General features: G+C 41.7%; 1 protein-coding gene across 2 annotated transcripts in view; it reads left to right on the top strand.

Moving 5' to 3' along the window:
* plekhg5b (pleckstrin homology domain containing, family G (with RhoGef domain) member 5b) overlaps positions 1 to 14599 on the top strand; it is a 91082-nt gene that overhangs the window by 34725 nt on the left and 41758 nt on the right. The window contains exon 1 of one of the 2 annotated variants that reach the window (XM_061686130.1): positions 10722 to 10964. The exons of the other annotated variant lie outside the window; for it this stretch is intronic. Within the exon in view, the coding sequence (XP_061542114.1) occupies positions 10962 to 10964 (3 nt within the window). The 5' untranslated portion in view covers positions 10722 to 10961. Of the gene's footprint in view, positions 1 to 10721; positions 10965 to 14599 lie in introns of those variants that run through there. 2 annotated transcript variants of the gene reach the window in all.

Raw genomic sequence — 14599 nt, 5'->3', positions numbered from 1 at the left:
CTTAAACAGAATACAAAGATGTGCAAATCTTATTAATCAATTGAATACACAAAAATGACATTTAATGTTCAAACTGATGAATGCTTTATATTTTTTTGTGCCAATATTCTTTCATTTTGAATTTGATGCCTGCCATGCCGCTTATTGAGTGTTCTTAAAGGCAAGGGTAATGTAATACAGTGTTAAACATGCCCCTGTCCCAGGTTTTTGGAACATGTTGCAGGTGGCAAATTCAAAATGAGTGAATACAGTGTTCCCTCGCCATTTCGCGCTTCACGTTTTGCGGCTTCAGTGCTTCGCGGGTTTTTCCAAAATATTCATTAAAAAAAAAAGAATAAAATAAAAAAATACAGCCATATCGGCAGCCACATTGCGGAAAGACCCTTTGTTTCATGTTGATGCGCACAAGAGAAGGTTTCCCTGCATGCCAAAAAAAGAGAGGAGTTGACTCGCGTGATTGACCATTGACCAATGAGAGCACGAGTGGATTTATCCCGTGAGCTGATTGCCTGCGCATCGCCGCAGCCTCACCCAGCATCCTCCCTTGTTGTGTCTCGCCAGTCTCGTCCATGCTGTTGTGTTCGCACTAAAGTTTTTTGTTAAAACGATAATTTTTTTGGTTAGTTAAGCAAGCCCTTACAATGCCGCCGAAGCGCTGTGCACCTGCGAAAGCTTCCTCTGGGGAGCCCAAGAGGAAGAAGAAGATGATGAACATCAGCGAAAAAGTTAAACTTTTAGATTTGATCAAAGAGGGCAGGAGTTATGCATCTGTGACTGAATGAATCTACAGTGCGGTACATAAAGAAAGAGGAAGCAAACATCCGCAAAACTGCTTCAATAACCTCCAATAATAAGGAAGCAAAACGTGTGGTAACTCCGCGTAATGAGAGAATTGTGAAAATGGAAGCTGCATTGGCATTGTGGATTGCTGATTGCAGGGAAAAGACAGTGAGTTTGGACACTAATATTATCAGGACAAAGGCCAAAGCTCTCTACAACCAAATCTTGCCCGATGACGACAATGAAGAGGCTGAAGAAGGTGCTGACGAACCTCAAGCCAGTACTAGCGCTGCCAGGAGTGATTTGCCTCCTCGAGGACGAGGCTTTTCAGCCGGCAAAGGCTGGTTCGAAAAATTTCAAAAAAGATACGGCCTCAGAAGCGTGCCTCTGTATGGTCTGTATTCGCCTCTCTCAGAAGGCAATGTTGATGAATGTTAATTACTGTATAATAAATGTTAATTACTGTCTAAGGTTTTATAATTAAAGATTTAAGTAAATACATGCACTGTTGTAATATTTGTCTCAAATATGTAAAGTATAAATACTGTTTACATATTTTAAACATTCCCACATACACAGCTAAACCCACATACACAGCTAAAAGAATTCCTGGGGGGGGGGGGGGGGGATGCTACTTCACGGTTTTCACCTTTCGTGGGGGGTTCTGGTCCCTATTAACCGTGAAAAACGAGGGAACACTGTATTTGCACAAAACAAAGTTGATCAAGTTGAACATTAACTATCTTGTCTTTGTATTCTATTCAACTGAATAATGAAATTCAGCTGAATTTATTTTCAAATCATTGTATTCCGTTTTTATTTAAGTTTGACACAATGCCCCAACCTCATTGGAATAGGGGTTTGTACATTTTAGATTCAGAGGAATGGATTTTCAAACCTTCTCGATGTTAAAATTGCCACATTTTGCTTGGAAAAGTAAAGGGCATTATAAGGAAAGCAGCTCTGAGGGTCTTTGCCTGGACTTGAGTTGACTTCAACCTTGCCACCTCTAACATCTCAAAATCAATAGCAGTTTTGCTCTGGCTTATAACAATAACTCCTGTTTCACGAAATCAGTCAAGAATAGTGGCCAACTGTGCACTGACAAGAAAACTCTTGTCCAGTTGTTGCTCTGTGGGTAGCATAGCAATTATTTCTAAAATGAGACCAGATGTAACTGTTTTTCTGACATTTATTAATTACCTAAACCTAAAGAGATGGGGCGGTGTTGAGTCCATAAACAACGCATACTCCATACATGCAAATCACTCGCCTTGGGGCGGCTGTGGGTCAGTAGGTAGAGTGGGTCGTCCAGTGACCGAAGGGTAGCTGGTTCAAATCTCTGCTTCAACTAGCCGCATGTCGAAGTGTCCTTGGGCAAAACACTGAACCCTAATTTGCTCCCAGTGGGCCTGGCAGCCCATTGGTGTATGAATGTGTGTGTAAATGGGTGAATATGACGCTTTGTAAACCGCTTTGGGCACTGTGATAGTGTAGATAAAGCGCTATGTAAGTGCAGAGGTGGGGTCGGGTGGGGCGCGTGCTGCTGCTAACCTCCGCTTCACATTCCCCGGGGCACTCTGCCATGGTCATCACGACTCTCTCGCTCGGGCTGCGTGGGGTCTCCCCGGCTGTCTTCGGGGCCTATGGCGAGGCGCCTCCCGCCTGGGACAGGCCCACTTCCTGTGCCCTGTTCTGGTCGCTCGGTTGTGGTCGGTGGTGACTGGATGGGGGCTTGGGGGTTAGCGATAGAGCAGGCTTGGGCTGCCCCCCTTTTCTCTGGAGACTTCCAGCCAGTCAGGCCGGGCATGCAGGAGTCTAGTCTCTTACTTCACGTACTCTGAACATTTTTATTGCTGACTCTGTACATATTTCACACATTGTGCATATTCACATCTCATACAGGGTCCCCTGGGGGGCTGGTACGAGGCATGATGATGCGTACGCTGGGCCGGGTGCTAGCACATCTTTGCTGGTCTCCGGTCTGGCTGCTCCCCTTCTCTGTCTGGCCAGTCCTCCAGTTTTAATGCATCATATACCCATGGAGGGAGGGAGGACACTCGGCCAGGTGTTCCTACACTCCAGCGTGTTCCCTGGCCTGCGTTGCCTTTCCCCTGCTCATTTTTAATCACATCCATTCAAACATCCTTTGGGCAGTTGGTTGCTCTGGGTTGGGTTGACAGGATGTGGGTCATAATTGCCCCATGTCCATGTCGCCTCACCCCTACCAGCCTCCCCAATTTTAATGCACAACACCCCACCCCACATGATCCCGGTTCAGGGACAATGGTTGCCAGTTGGGGCGGTCCGGTCCCCATGCCCTGACTTTTGGGACTAGTTCGGGCACGTCGGTCTGGCTGGGGGACCACCTGGGGAGTGGGTGGCGTCCCCCTGACTCCCCCCCCCCCCCCCCCCCTTGCGGGTTAATGACTTATCTGAATTTTCAGAGACTTGTGAGGGATGGGAGAACAGTGTTGAATGGCAGATGATTAAAATTGGAGCTTTACGATCATGTGACCATAATCCCCCACAATACATCAAACACTACCAGCCATTTCATACTCATATGCTGAGTTTTGCAGACTGAGTGGGTGAACTGAAACTGCAATAAGTAGCCTGCACATGACAACACCCTCCCCTGTTGATTTCCTCATCAGATTAAGCAACACTAAGCTTCATCTACAAGGTCAGGCTGAGGGCTATAGCTGATGTGCTTCTTTTAGGCAGTTTAAAAGGGGTGTCAGGCCTCTTGTGTCTGGCCAGTGGACCGTTTAATGAATTAGTGCTTTGAAGCCGCCAGTTTTGACAATGGGAGTCTGACCAGAAGACGCAGAGAGACAGACAGGGTGCCTGCTCGCTGCTTGCTTGTTTTGGTTGCTCTGCTCCCTCCTGCCACCTCTCCGCCCTGGTATCATGTGGATTTTACCCTTTTCAGTTGAGTAGTCCTCTCTGTAGAGACAAAAAGAGTCGAAAAGGTGGAGAATGTTGTTATTGCTGTTGTTTATACCTTTTCTCTATGGTAACAGCGATGAATAAAGTGGAAAAAGAGTGAGCCAAGGAACTTTAACCTGAAACCATCCTTTAGCCCACATTGACTCATCCCTCCTATAGCAGATTTATCAGAGAGAGTGAAGTTGTCAGAGTTCAGAATGGCTAGATGTTAACGTTTTTCAAATGTAGTTGCTGTCAATTTTGTACTAGAGCAAAAAAAAAAAAACGCAATATGTAGCAAAAAGGATATTTTGTATACACAAATGTACAGTAACTTATTAGAAATGGGCATGGCCAGGGGAAAGACAGAAGCCGTTTGAATATTCTGCCAAAGTTATACACACAGCTTGTTGGTGGCTATAAAAATGTCTGCTGAAACTTACTCTGGGACGTTTAACCAAATATTAGTAGGGATATGTATTTGTGCCTGTGTGTCTATTTTGGACCTTGTAGATCAAAGAAAACTCTAAATACATAGAAACTTGTAAACCAAATAATTGTTTTTACGTCATTAATATACACTCTGATTTATATGACATTCATTCCCATTAACGTGTATATAAACTTCTCACTGGACCAGTATGTGCGACATCAAAGTGATCAGGGTTAATGGAGACATTATTATGTAATGCCCACCACCGTGCACAAACCTGAACCCACTGTCGTCCAGTGTGTGAACATAATTATAATACTGACAAAATAATGTGGAACTCAGTCATAAACGTGCAATCACACATTTTATTTACAATGCATTGTAAGTGTATTTGTTTTGGAAAGAAAATTCACCACCCACCTCTCTATTTACATAAACTGGTTCGGTCCAGCTGCTCCAGCCTGTAGCGCGCTAACTTTTTACAGACAGCGAGTTAAGGTGCGGATATCAGGATGCCTCAAAAAAGAAAATAAGCTCAGACTTGAGAATTAAGAGAGGGTTTGACAGTTCTTTCATAGGCAAGGTGGGTCTGTTAGTGGTTCATTTGATGGAAGGTTCTGGAACATTAGCCTGTCTCTTTTCCTGACTTTGTACATACTTTATAAGCTACCTCACCTTTCTCCCTATTTTAGCTCAGATTTCTGACAAAAACTTTATTTTTTAACTTTATTTATACATTCCATTGTTCTTTTAGTTAAATAATAAACAGGGTCCAACTCCGACATTAACGGTGGTCTAATTGCCTGGTGCTAGCATGACACTGTGACAGGCCACCGCGTACCTTACAGACACTGGCCTGTTCGTGTCAGTACAAATTACATAAATGAATTCGATTTAATCAACACATTCACGTCCACGTGTCCAGGTTTCCCCTGCTGCTCGGGTACTATCGGGTAATGCACAGCACTCCGCTATCTTACGCCACTCCAGCTAGCTTTTAACTCCGACTGGCTAGCTAGTGCAGCAAAACACGGTGCGGCGCCGCTCCCCTAAGTCACTAATCATCACCTCCATGGCGGCAAATAAGCTACACTTCTGATAAGTATCATTATCACTAAAGGAAGGGGATGAGTAATTAACAGGAGAAGTCAGAGAAACCATGCCTACTGCTAAGCTATCATGAAAAGTAATCGCAAAACAGTGGAATAAGTGCTGGGGGGGGGGGTGATAAAGTACACTTTTCACAGAAGTGGTTTAAATAACCAGTCTTTTTGTGTTACAAGGTTAGCTATTGGGAAGGACTCAGTAAGTGACAGTTCATCACATTACTAGAAATGAGTTTGAAGATGGGCTTAAAATTTTCACCAATTGTAAAATAGTATAGTTCTCCCTGCTTATTTGGAGAGCTCATGGAAAGATTCAGACATAAATGTTGAATGAAAAAAGTTTTACATTATTATTTTATATATTTTATGACATTTACGCTTGTTTTTATGGCCTGACTCACATTGCTATGGGTCTTTGAGGATGTGATATTCCCCACTGTCACAATTTATTATGTTCCTCCTGAAATTATGGCTTGGAGATTTGAGGTAAGAGCAGGATATGGTCATTTCTATGGAAATGACCATATTTCCTCAAATGGTGACTTCCACTCTAATTGACGCATGCGTTAATTGCTGGGTGTGCCGTCCACCTAAACAAATCAGCGCCTCATCACAAATAGACCTTCCCTACCCCCTTCATGAATCAAAATGACACCCACTAGGTAGTTGTAATTACCTTTGTTGATACTCAGATTGTCTTAAAATGGACATAGCTTTTATCATTATTATTATTATGCTAGTGGTTTGGCAACAGGACATGGGGCAGGCACGAACAATTGTTCCTCTCGCTATTTTAACAAACTGTTGTTCCCAGACAGCGCTGACTTTGTTGACTGGCTTTTTACTGGAGTCACACACAGGTCGTACACATCGCCTTGCCGAGTGTGCTGCCACGTGTTTCCAAAATATTTTGTTGTCAATTTGCTGTAGGTTGTTGTAAATCCATGAGATTAAAAACCACCTGCAGGCTGTATTGGCAGGGATACAGTTTGAGTTTAATCTCAAATTGAAGAAGTCTTTGTTAGATTTGCGCCAGTTTGCGCTTGGTGCTAGTCCCAGCTTGCTTTTTTGCCTCCCCCCTTCTCCTGTCAACCTCAACAGGACAGGACCAGACAAGACAAGTCGTAAGGTTTGGCTTGCCATGGAAACAGGCCCTTCCCTCCAAACAGCTGGGGTCCAAGGATCTCTGTGTTGTCACAGTCACCTTCTTTGCGTCACAATTTGGATTATGGAATGTTCACCCGTTTGTACCTTCTATTGTCCCAGATTGGTTTTAAACCCTTCTGTTCTGCCCCCTGCCACTTGTGCTGACAGGGATTGTGCTAAAGCGATGAGGTAAATGCGACCAAAAAGCTACATGTACCGGTACTGTTTATGTCAAGGGGGGTGAAGTATTACGCTGTGGTGATGGGTTTGGGACAATTCCCCTATGGAACGAAGAGACTGTTCAGAGGTTACACTGGTTAACTTTTCATGTTGCGGACTTCCGTTAGTCTTTTTTTGAAGCAAAAACGTCTTGTGTTCAGTAAAGTGTTCTGTGATACTCTGGCTAAGACTCGTTTCCTACGGCACCACAAGGCGACACATACAGTATCTTCTCTTCACTGATGTCAACAGTCTCTCGACTTCTCTTCACGAAATTCAACTGCAGGAGGTACTCCTTCGCGAGCAAACTTCTTCCATGCCATATTCATGGGCCATTCCATTACAACTATAATTCCATTACAACAGGCTGGCAATTTTTTGACTTGAGTTCGTTGTCACATTTTCTGTGGGGCCAATTATGTATTACTCGTCCACTCACTGTAGTTGTCTCTGTCAATGTCTTTATGTCTCCAAAGTGTTCCGTAAATTGACTGTCTGTTGTACTAGAGCGGCTCCAACTACCGGAGACAAATTCCTTGTGTGTTTTGGACATACTTGCCAAATAAAGATGATTCTGATTCACACAACACTTAATTTAAAAGGGATAAATGTAGTTTTGTTTTGACTGCTCTTTTATATGACAATTATGTTTCAGAGCCTGAAAATGCAAACATTTGAAAACAACACTGTAAACATCGCAAACGATTATCCTTGAAAACAGAAGACATTTGCATGAGTGTTTAGTGTCCAAAAGGCAACCAAAATGGCAATGGCGGACCACAGGGCTGTTGTGTTTGTATATTAAAGTGTATGTTATCGAAATTGATAGTGTTAAATAGAGTCAATATAAAACACCCAAGACTGTTTTGGATAAGACATGGACAAGCAGTTGATATGTCATCACCAACTACTGACAACTACGTTATGATGAACACAGACGTTACTGAACAACCTGGGAACTGTTTTAATAATTGGGAAAATGCCAAATATCTTCCTTAAGGAGGGTTTGCAGTTTTCCCCAAAAAACATTTTGTCAGATACGTTAAATCTGTCTGTATGACCTGACAGTAGAATACTATATAAATATTTTGGAAAATCACCCCCCTCTGCACCATCTAATGCCTTTAATTTAATGTAATTATTATTTTACAACTGGGCACAGCAGGACAAGAATAGCCATTCAGAGAGTGTAGTGACAGGAAGCGTGACTGAATAGTCTGTCGCTCATTTGCACACGTCGACCGCGCACACGGAGGCGCGTTGGGATGTACCGCAGCCTCTCGCAGAGTAGACTATTGTAGTTTCTTGACTGGCTGATTTAACTTAGGTTAACAAAAAAAGTTAACAAGCCAGAATTGGAACGCTCTCTAATTCAAATCTAGGGTAAAGCTATATAATGGTGGTGTGTGTCCTATACGCAGACAGCTGCATGGCTGAGCTTGGAAAAGTTGATCATCTCACCTATATTTTGGATTGATTATGCTGAAATGAGGACTATATTCAAATAATTGCTAGCAGTTTGAATACTGCATGTTGTTCCTTTTAATGTGAAACTTTGTAAATAAACATTCTGGGCATGTAAACCAGCTACTTGCTCTCTTGCTTCTTATCCGAAAATCTATACACCTACTCTTTATAGAAAGGTGTTTGTGTGGATTTTGAATTTGTAAGCAACATGACTCTGTTGGGACACAGTGGTTTAATTTTGATGCACTTAAGTGTTATAAACAGAACACTAACACTGTCCACCATTTATTTGGTTGCAAGGTACATGTCTACACTTAATGCATGTGTCCAATGGGCAACTATTTTCTGTTTTATAGAGAAAATTATAACTGTCATTTTCCAAAACCTTTTTCAAAAACCTATTTTCAAGCAAGAAAATGCTGTTATTTGAAATTTCAGTTGGCCTTATTATCCCAAACAACTAACTACGGTAAACATTATTCTTTTGTTTATTCTAAGCATATAAAACAAAACAAATTTAACACTGGAAAAAAAGTCTGTTTGAATTGCGACGTCAACATGCTCTAAGAAGCTCTCCGCTCGTCTCTTACATGACACTCACACACTTTGTCAGCCGCGCATTAATCAGTTTTCTACAAGTTAGTACTTTTCCAGCCATTGTTGATGATGATGATGATGGCATTACATCACAACTTAGTCTGCCAATATGACACATACAGAGAAGACCAGGAAAATGTGTATGTTGCAAATTTTAAATACAACTTAGAACATGATTCCGACAGTTTGATCTTGGAATTAACTATTACTGATAGCAAAATTGGTTCGAAACCTGAATAAATTGATCATCAACCAGATCCTGGAACAACTTTTCCACTGCACATTGTATATGATGTCTTTAGAGGGAAATGCAAACACAAATGATCCCAATTCACCCCCTCAAGAGCATCCCAGTCAGGATTCAGGAAGTATTGCAACAGATGGGGAATAACAGGAAGAGGCTACATGACTGGTGCACCAATGAAAACGTTCCTTGTATGGACCCACTAGTCCGGATTCAGAGACTTAAGAGAAGACCCCAAGCGAGGAGGGGTTAAGATAACAAGAAAAAAAAAAGATGACAATCATGTTTTGTTCATGTAAACTGCATCTTAATGAGATGTTAATTCTGCATGGCTTGGCTAGAGAGCCAGTGCAAAAAATTTTTTAAAAACTTAAAATGTATTATTATGACTGCCTGACTCCAGCACACTTACTCTCCAAAATTGAAGCCAACCAAGCAACCAGCCGACCGACCAAGAATATATGGAAACTTCCAGCATTATCTCAGGGGAAATATTTGCTTTTAATCCTCTTTGTGTGTCCGTGCTTTGTTTCTCTTGCCGACGTGCTCATCCTCGTTATCTTCACACTACTGCTTTCCTTTGTCTGCCCTTGCACTGCACACTTCCCGGGAAGACTTGGTGGAATTCAAAGCTCATGGTCGGTCAGGGGGTTAATGCCAAGGTCGGGTCACCGACACAGGCCCCCCAAACCAACTATTCATTCCTCCCCCAACAATGGCATTGCCAGTGGGGTCTAATCCTTCACGGTAATTGCATTGCTGCCCTCCTCTCTTTTAAGAGTAGCCGCCTCTAATTAAGACTGACTGTGGGGGACACAGATTCAACAGGTTGCTTTATTTTGAGCAACTGATGTGGGGGGTTAGGCATTAAGAGCCACCCGCTCCTTCACCCTACTTCAAACATGTGCCATTCCCTCCCATGTCTGCCTTGGGGGCTCCCCGTTGTTTTGTGAGCTAGCTAATTGCGAGGGATTTAAATGTAGTCATCTCGGATTTGTCCGAAAAACAAATGAGCTGTCTTACTGCACCGCCCTTTATCTTAAATCAGAACGTAAGTTGGGAATGACATCACTCCAAAATTCATCTTTTCCTTTAACTGCTCATGTGGAAAATTCCTTGATGTCTTGCTTTTTTTGTTTTTCCTAACCATAGCACTCATTTTGACATTAAAACAGCGAATGCCCGTTTCCTCCACGGGACTACTGTCAAAACGAGGTACTAATTCCAGTATTGCCATGTTCCAAGCATGCTCTAGCCGCGATAACAAATGGAAATTAATCATGGCCTTAAATCGTGAGACCGCCTCAGAGTGAGCATGGTGTTTTGCGTTACCAAATATGGTTCCTTGTGCAATACTAAGTGATAAAAGCAAAAATGTGATTCATCCAGGATAATAATTGTCATTGTGCAATTAATTCACTCTTCAGATTTTGCCACACAAGACCATTGCAGTCGTCAACCAGCTCTTGTATAACTTTATATTTTCAGTTCAGAATTCTGATCAAATCTGATTTGAGTCCATTATGACCTTTGACACAACTATAACGTCACAGTTTTCCAGCTTGTATGACAAAGACTTTACTTGAAAACCAAATGAAATACTATATAAGACCAAAAAATCCGCCAGCAGAGTTTACCTTCTAAGTTGGGGTTAAAGTGACAATGTGATGTGGATCAGCCAGAACGTTATGGAGCAAAAATGGGAGTTGACATGAGTCAGCGTGGATGTGTGTGAGCTTGTGTGGATGTGATTGGGATGGGGGGCGGATCCTATGACTTTCTGCCTGTGTGTTAGTGTGTGTGTTGCTGCCAGACTGCTGTCATAAACAAAGTAAAGACATCCCCTGGCATCTTTTGTGGATCAGGACGATCATACGAGCCAGAAAGTGACTGGGACTCTCCTCACACGCATAAGAAAAAGTTTGAATCAGGTTGGAACTGGAACTTTGACCATCACTGTCCTATTGGACCGTTTTGATATTGTAAAATTCTTCCACTGAAACTGAAGGCTTGTCTTTCTGCGAAGGGGTCATTTTCCATGGTAAGTAACTGTTGAAAATGCACTTCATTTTGATTGTAGTACGACTTCTCATTGAGTTTCCATTCATTCTTGGTAAAAGTAAAGGCAGGTGTGTGACATTCAAATTTACAATGGCAGCTTTTGTTTTTCCGTGTTTGAGTGGAACAGCACTTTGTCTGTTTTTCTTCCAAACTGTGCATATTTCACATCTGCTTCTTATATCAACACACCAGCCTCCCTCCTGGCACACACCACTCTTCTCCTAAACAGTAAAAAAGTTTCAAACAAATCCTTCTCTGTGTCAAATTTGGAACCGCTCTTATCCAAATCAGCAGTCAGAGTTGGGATTTGAATATTCCTTGGCCTTGTGCACCATCCCCCCTTGTCTGTCTCTGTGCCTGCCCTCAGGCTATGGACAGAACGGCAGCTTGTACAACATAGACTGTGCGAGCCGCTGCTTCTATACTTTACTTTGTTTGAACCCCAGCTGCAGGTGAGTGGCACTTACGTATTTCACCGTCGTGGTTTGGATGGTTCAGTTCATTAGTTCAAAAAGGTTTTTAATGTAAAGAAGCATCCTTAAGCGTGTCCATGTTTTGCATGATGACAACAGGACAGTTCAATGTAAATATAAAAATAAAGTTGTGGAACTACCAGATAACCAATAGAAGAGCTGTAGTAGTGGAGGCAAAGGTTTTCTGAGGGGAGAACATTAGTGCGGGTTGAAACACATCTTTTGCCACAGCGCGCAATCAAGTTCACTAAAAAAGGTGTTGCGGTGCTTCTTGTAGGAATGTTTTTCTTTGGCAAGTCTGACAAATGGGTAGAATTTCAACTTTTGGTGATTCTCTGGTGATGGTTGTTTGGACAACTTCATGAAGGCGATGTGCCAAATGTTGACTTGCAGGCGTATTTATTATAGCCAGAGGACACTTAAAATGCAGTAGAACCTCGGTGCAAAATCTTCAAGAAACTATTGCCTTGGTTTATGCATTATTCTTCGGTTCATCTTGACATTGACGCTAAAGGGTTACCGTAATTTCTCGTGTGTAATGCACATTTCCCCCCCACAAAATTGTCGAAAGTCAATAGTGCGCATTATACACAGTTATAAGGGCAAATGGAAAAAACCTTCACATTTTATAAATGGATGCCGCCATCTAGTGTTTATTAAAAAGCTGTACACTTTCATTCCAAAATGCCACTGCCACCTAGTGGTTATAAAAAAGGTGTAGACTACACACTTTACATAAGACAGTGGTACGTGTGATTGCATATATGCACAGTTATGCTCATAAGTTTACATACCCTGGTAGAATTTGTTAAATAATATTGTTTTTTTTTTTTTTTAAATATGACTGAGGATTGAATATCAACCATCATTAATTTCTTCATGGTTATGTTTTGTTTAATGATAATGCTTTTCTGAAATGCTTGACAGTTTAATTTGAATCCCTTTAAAATAAAATAAAATGTGTTTTGCCTAGTCCTTCATGTTTTTTTCCAAGAACAGTACCCATTTTACAAATTCTGCCTTGGTAATGAAACATATGACCACAACTGTGTTTTCTCATTTACAAAATAAAAGTAGGGCTGTGAATTTCAAAATAAGAGCAAGTAAATTAAAAAAAGGATTACATTCAAATAAAGTACTTAACTTCAGAATAATTCCATCCATCCATTTTCTGAGCCGCTTCTCCTCACGAGGGTCACGGGCGCGTGCTGGAGCCTATCCCAGCTGTCATCGGGCAGGAGGCGGGGTACACCCTGAACTGGTTGCCAGCCAATCGCAGGGCACATATAAACAAACAACCATTCGCACTCAAAGTCACACCTACGGGCAATTTAGGGTCACCAATTAATGCATGTTTTTGGGATGTGGGAGGAAACCGGAGTGCCCGGAGAAAACCCTCGCAGGCCCGGGGAGAACATGCAAACTCCACACAGGTGGGGCCGGGGATTGAACCCGGGTCCACAGAACTATGAGGCTGACGCTCTAACCAGTCGTCCACCGTGCCGCCCTTCAGAATAATTCTTTGGGGGAAAAAAAAAAAAACTAACAATACAGATAATCAACTTTTGATTATATGGGTAGAAGCAAAATCATGCATTGTAAAAATGCATTATACATAGAAGGGTTTTCCAGAATTTTTAGGTAAACTTTGGGAGTGCGTATTATACATGGGTGCGCATTATACACGAGAAATTGTGGTAGTTGTGCTTTTTCTAGCAATGCCTAAACATTCGCTCCGTGCATTACACACTGCAGGTATAATTTTTTTCTCTCAAATGAACCTGGAAATTACTGGTAATTGTTATTAGGAAGCCTATTCACATTACCTTTGGAAAAAAGAAGAGGAAGTAAAAGCAAAAAATTAGAGTGGTATTCGTGTTTGTGATCTCGCTGTGCAGTTTGGCTTGGCAAAAGCTGGAGCAAAGAAGCAATGAAGGACTGATGTGGCTAAAGGAGTGACAGTTTTGACAAAGCTAAGGCCTCAAAGAAAAGAAGAGGTAGGAAAATTATTATCGGTGTATATTAGAGGTGTAACTTTGTTTTAACGACGATTCGATTCATAGCATGATTCGTGGTTGCCGATTTGATTCATGGACAATATTGGTTCATCTAGAACAGGGTTGTCGAACTCATTTTTGTCGCGGGCCACATTGTTCGTACAGTTTCCCCTCAGTGGGCCGTTATGACCGTGAAACCATATAAATGTTTCATCGCCTGATCATAGTATGATATACAGTATACACAATAGTGAATAACTAGTTTTGAAATCAGAACTCAAGGATAATTGTTCAACTATTGTTCCAGTTACTGTAAAAAGGGGCTTGGTAGCCAAAAAAATGCTTGCAACATCTCAAGGTTATTATTTATTACATATTACGATGTGAAATTTTAGTACAGATGTTGACCCAAATGATTTGCTTTTGCCGGCCACATTAAATGATGTGACAGGCCTGATAGGGCACCCGGGTGCCAGTTCGACATGCCTGCTATTTGGTTTTATTATATCCATTTCATACGCTTTTCATCGGAGACTTGTTGCTTAAGGATTTAAAATATTCAGTTTGCTTTAGCAGTATTTGATTTCATATCTTATCAAATTAATTGGTGTCTTTTGTGTTAATGTTGTTTACTTGTTCGACTCTGTAGCATGTATTTTGAGTAACTACTGTATCAATGAATCGTGCAAGCACTGCATTGATGTTGTGCTATACTAATCTATTATTTGTACTGTTGATTATATTTGGACCCAGGGAAGATTAGCAAACTGCTACGGCACAAGCTAATGTGGATGTTGGCAGCTGCTGCTGCTTGAGACAGTGATTGATAGTTTCACAAAAATACTTTGCCTACAACACCAAAAATAGTCAATATCCAAAGTAATTTACCATATGATCACCAGCACTCGCTGAAATTGCGATCATCCATTTGATTTTGAGTTCGTACACAATAAACAATGGTAGCGCGCGCTCGAGCCATCAAATTTTCCGGGTCACACTGAGAGTAAGCGCATAGTCAGATTTATTTCAAAGGTCACAGAAAACAAGAATAATAATAGTGAAGCACGTCCATAGTTTTCCATTGTGTCCGAATCCTACAACTTCCTTTTGTTTCTTATAAAGTTTCTAGGAAAAGGTAATTATGG

Source organism: Phycodurus eques, chromosome 1, assembly GCF_024500275.1.
Source record: "Phycodurus eques isolate BA_2022a chromosome 1, UOR_Pequ_1.1, whole genome shotgun sequence".
Classification (NCBI taxonomy): domain Eukaryota; kingdom Metazoa; phylum Chordata; class Actinopteri; order Syngnathiformes; family Syngnathidae; genus Phycodurus; species Phycodurus eques.
The sequence above is the reverse complement of the archived record's forward strand: the minus strand, read 5'-3'. Positions and strand labels throughout refer to the sequence as shown.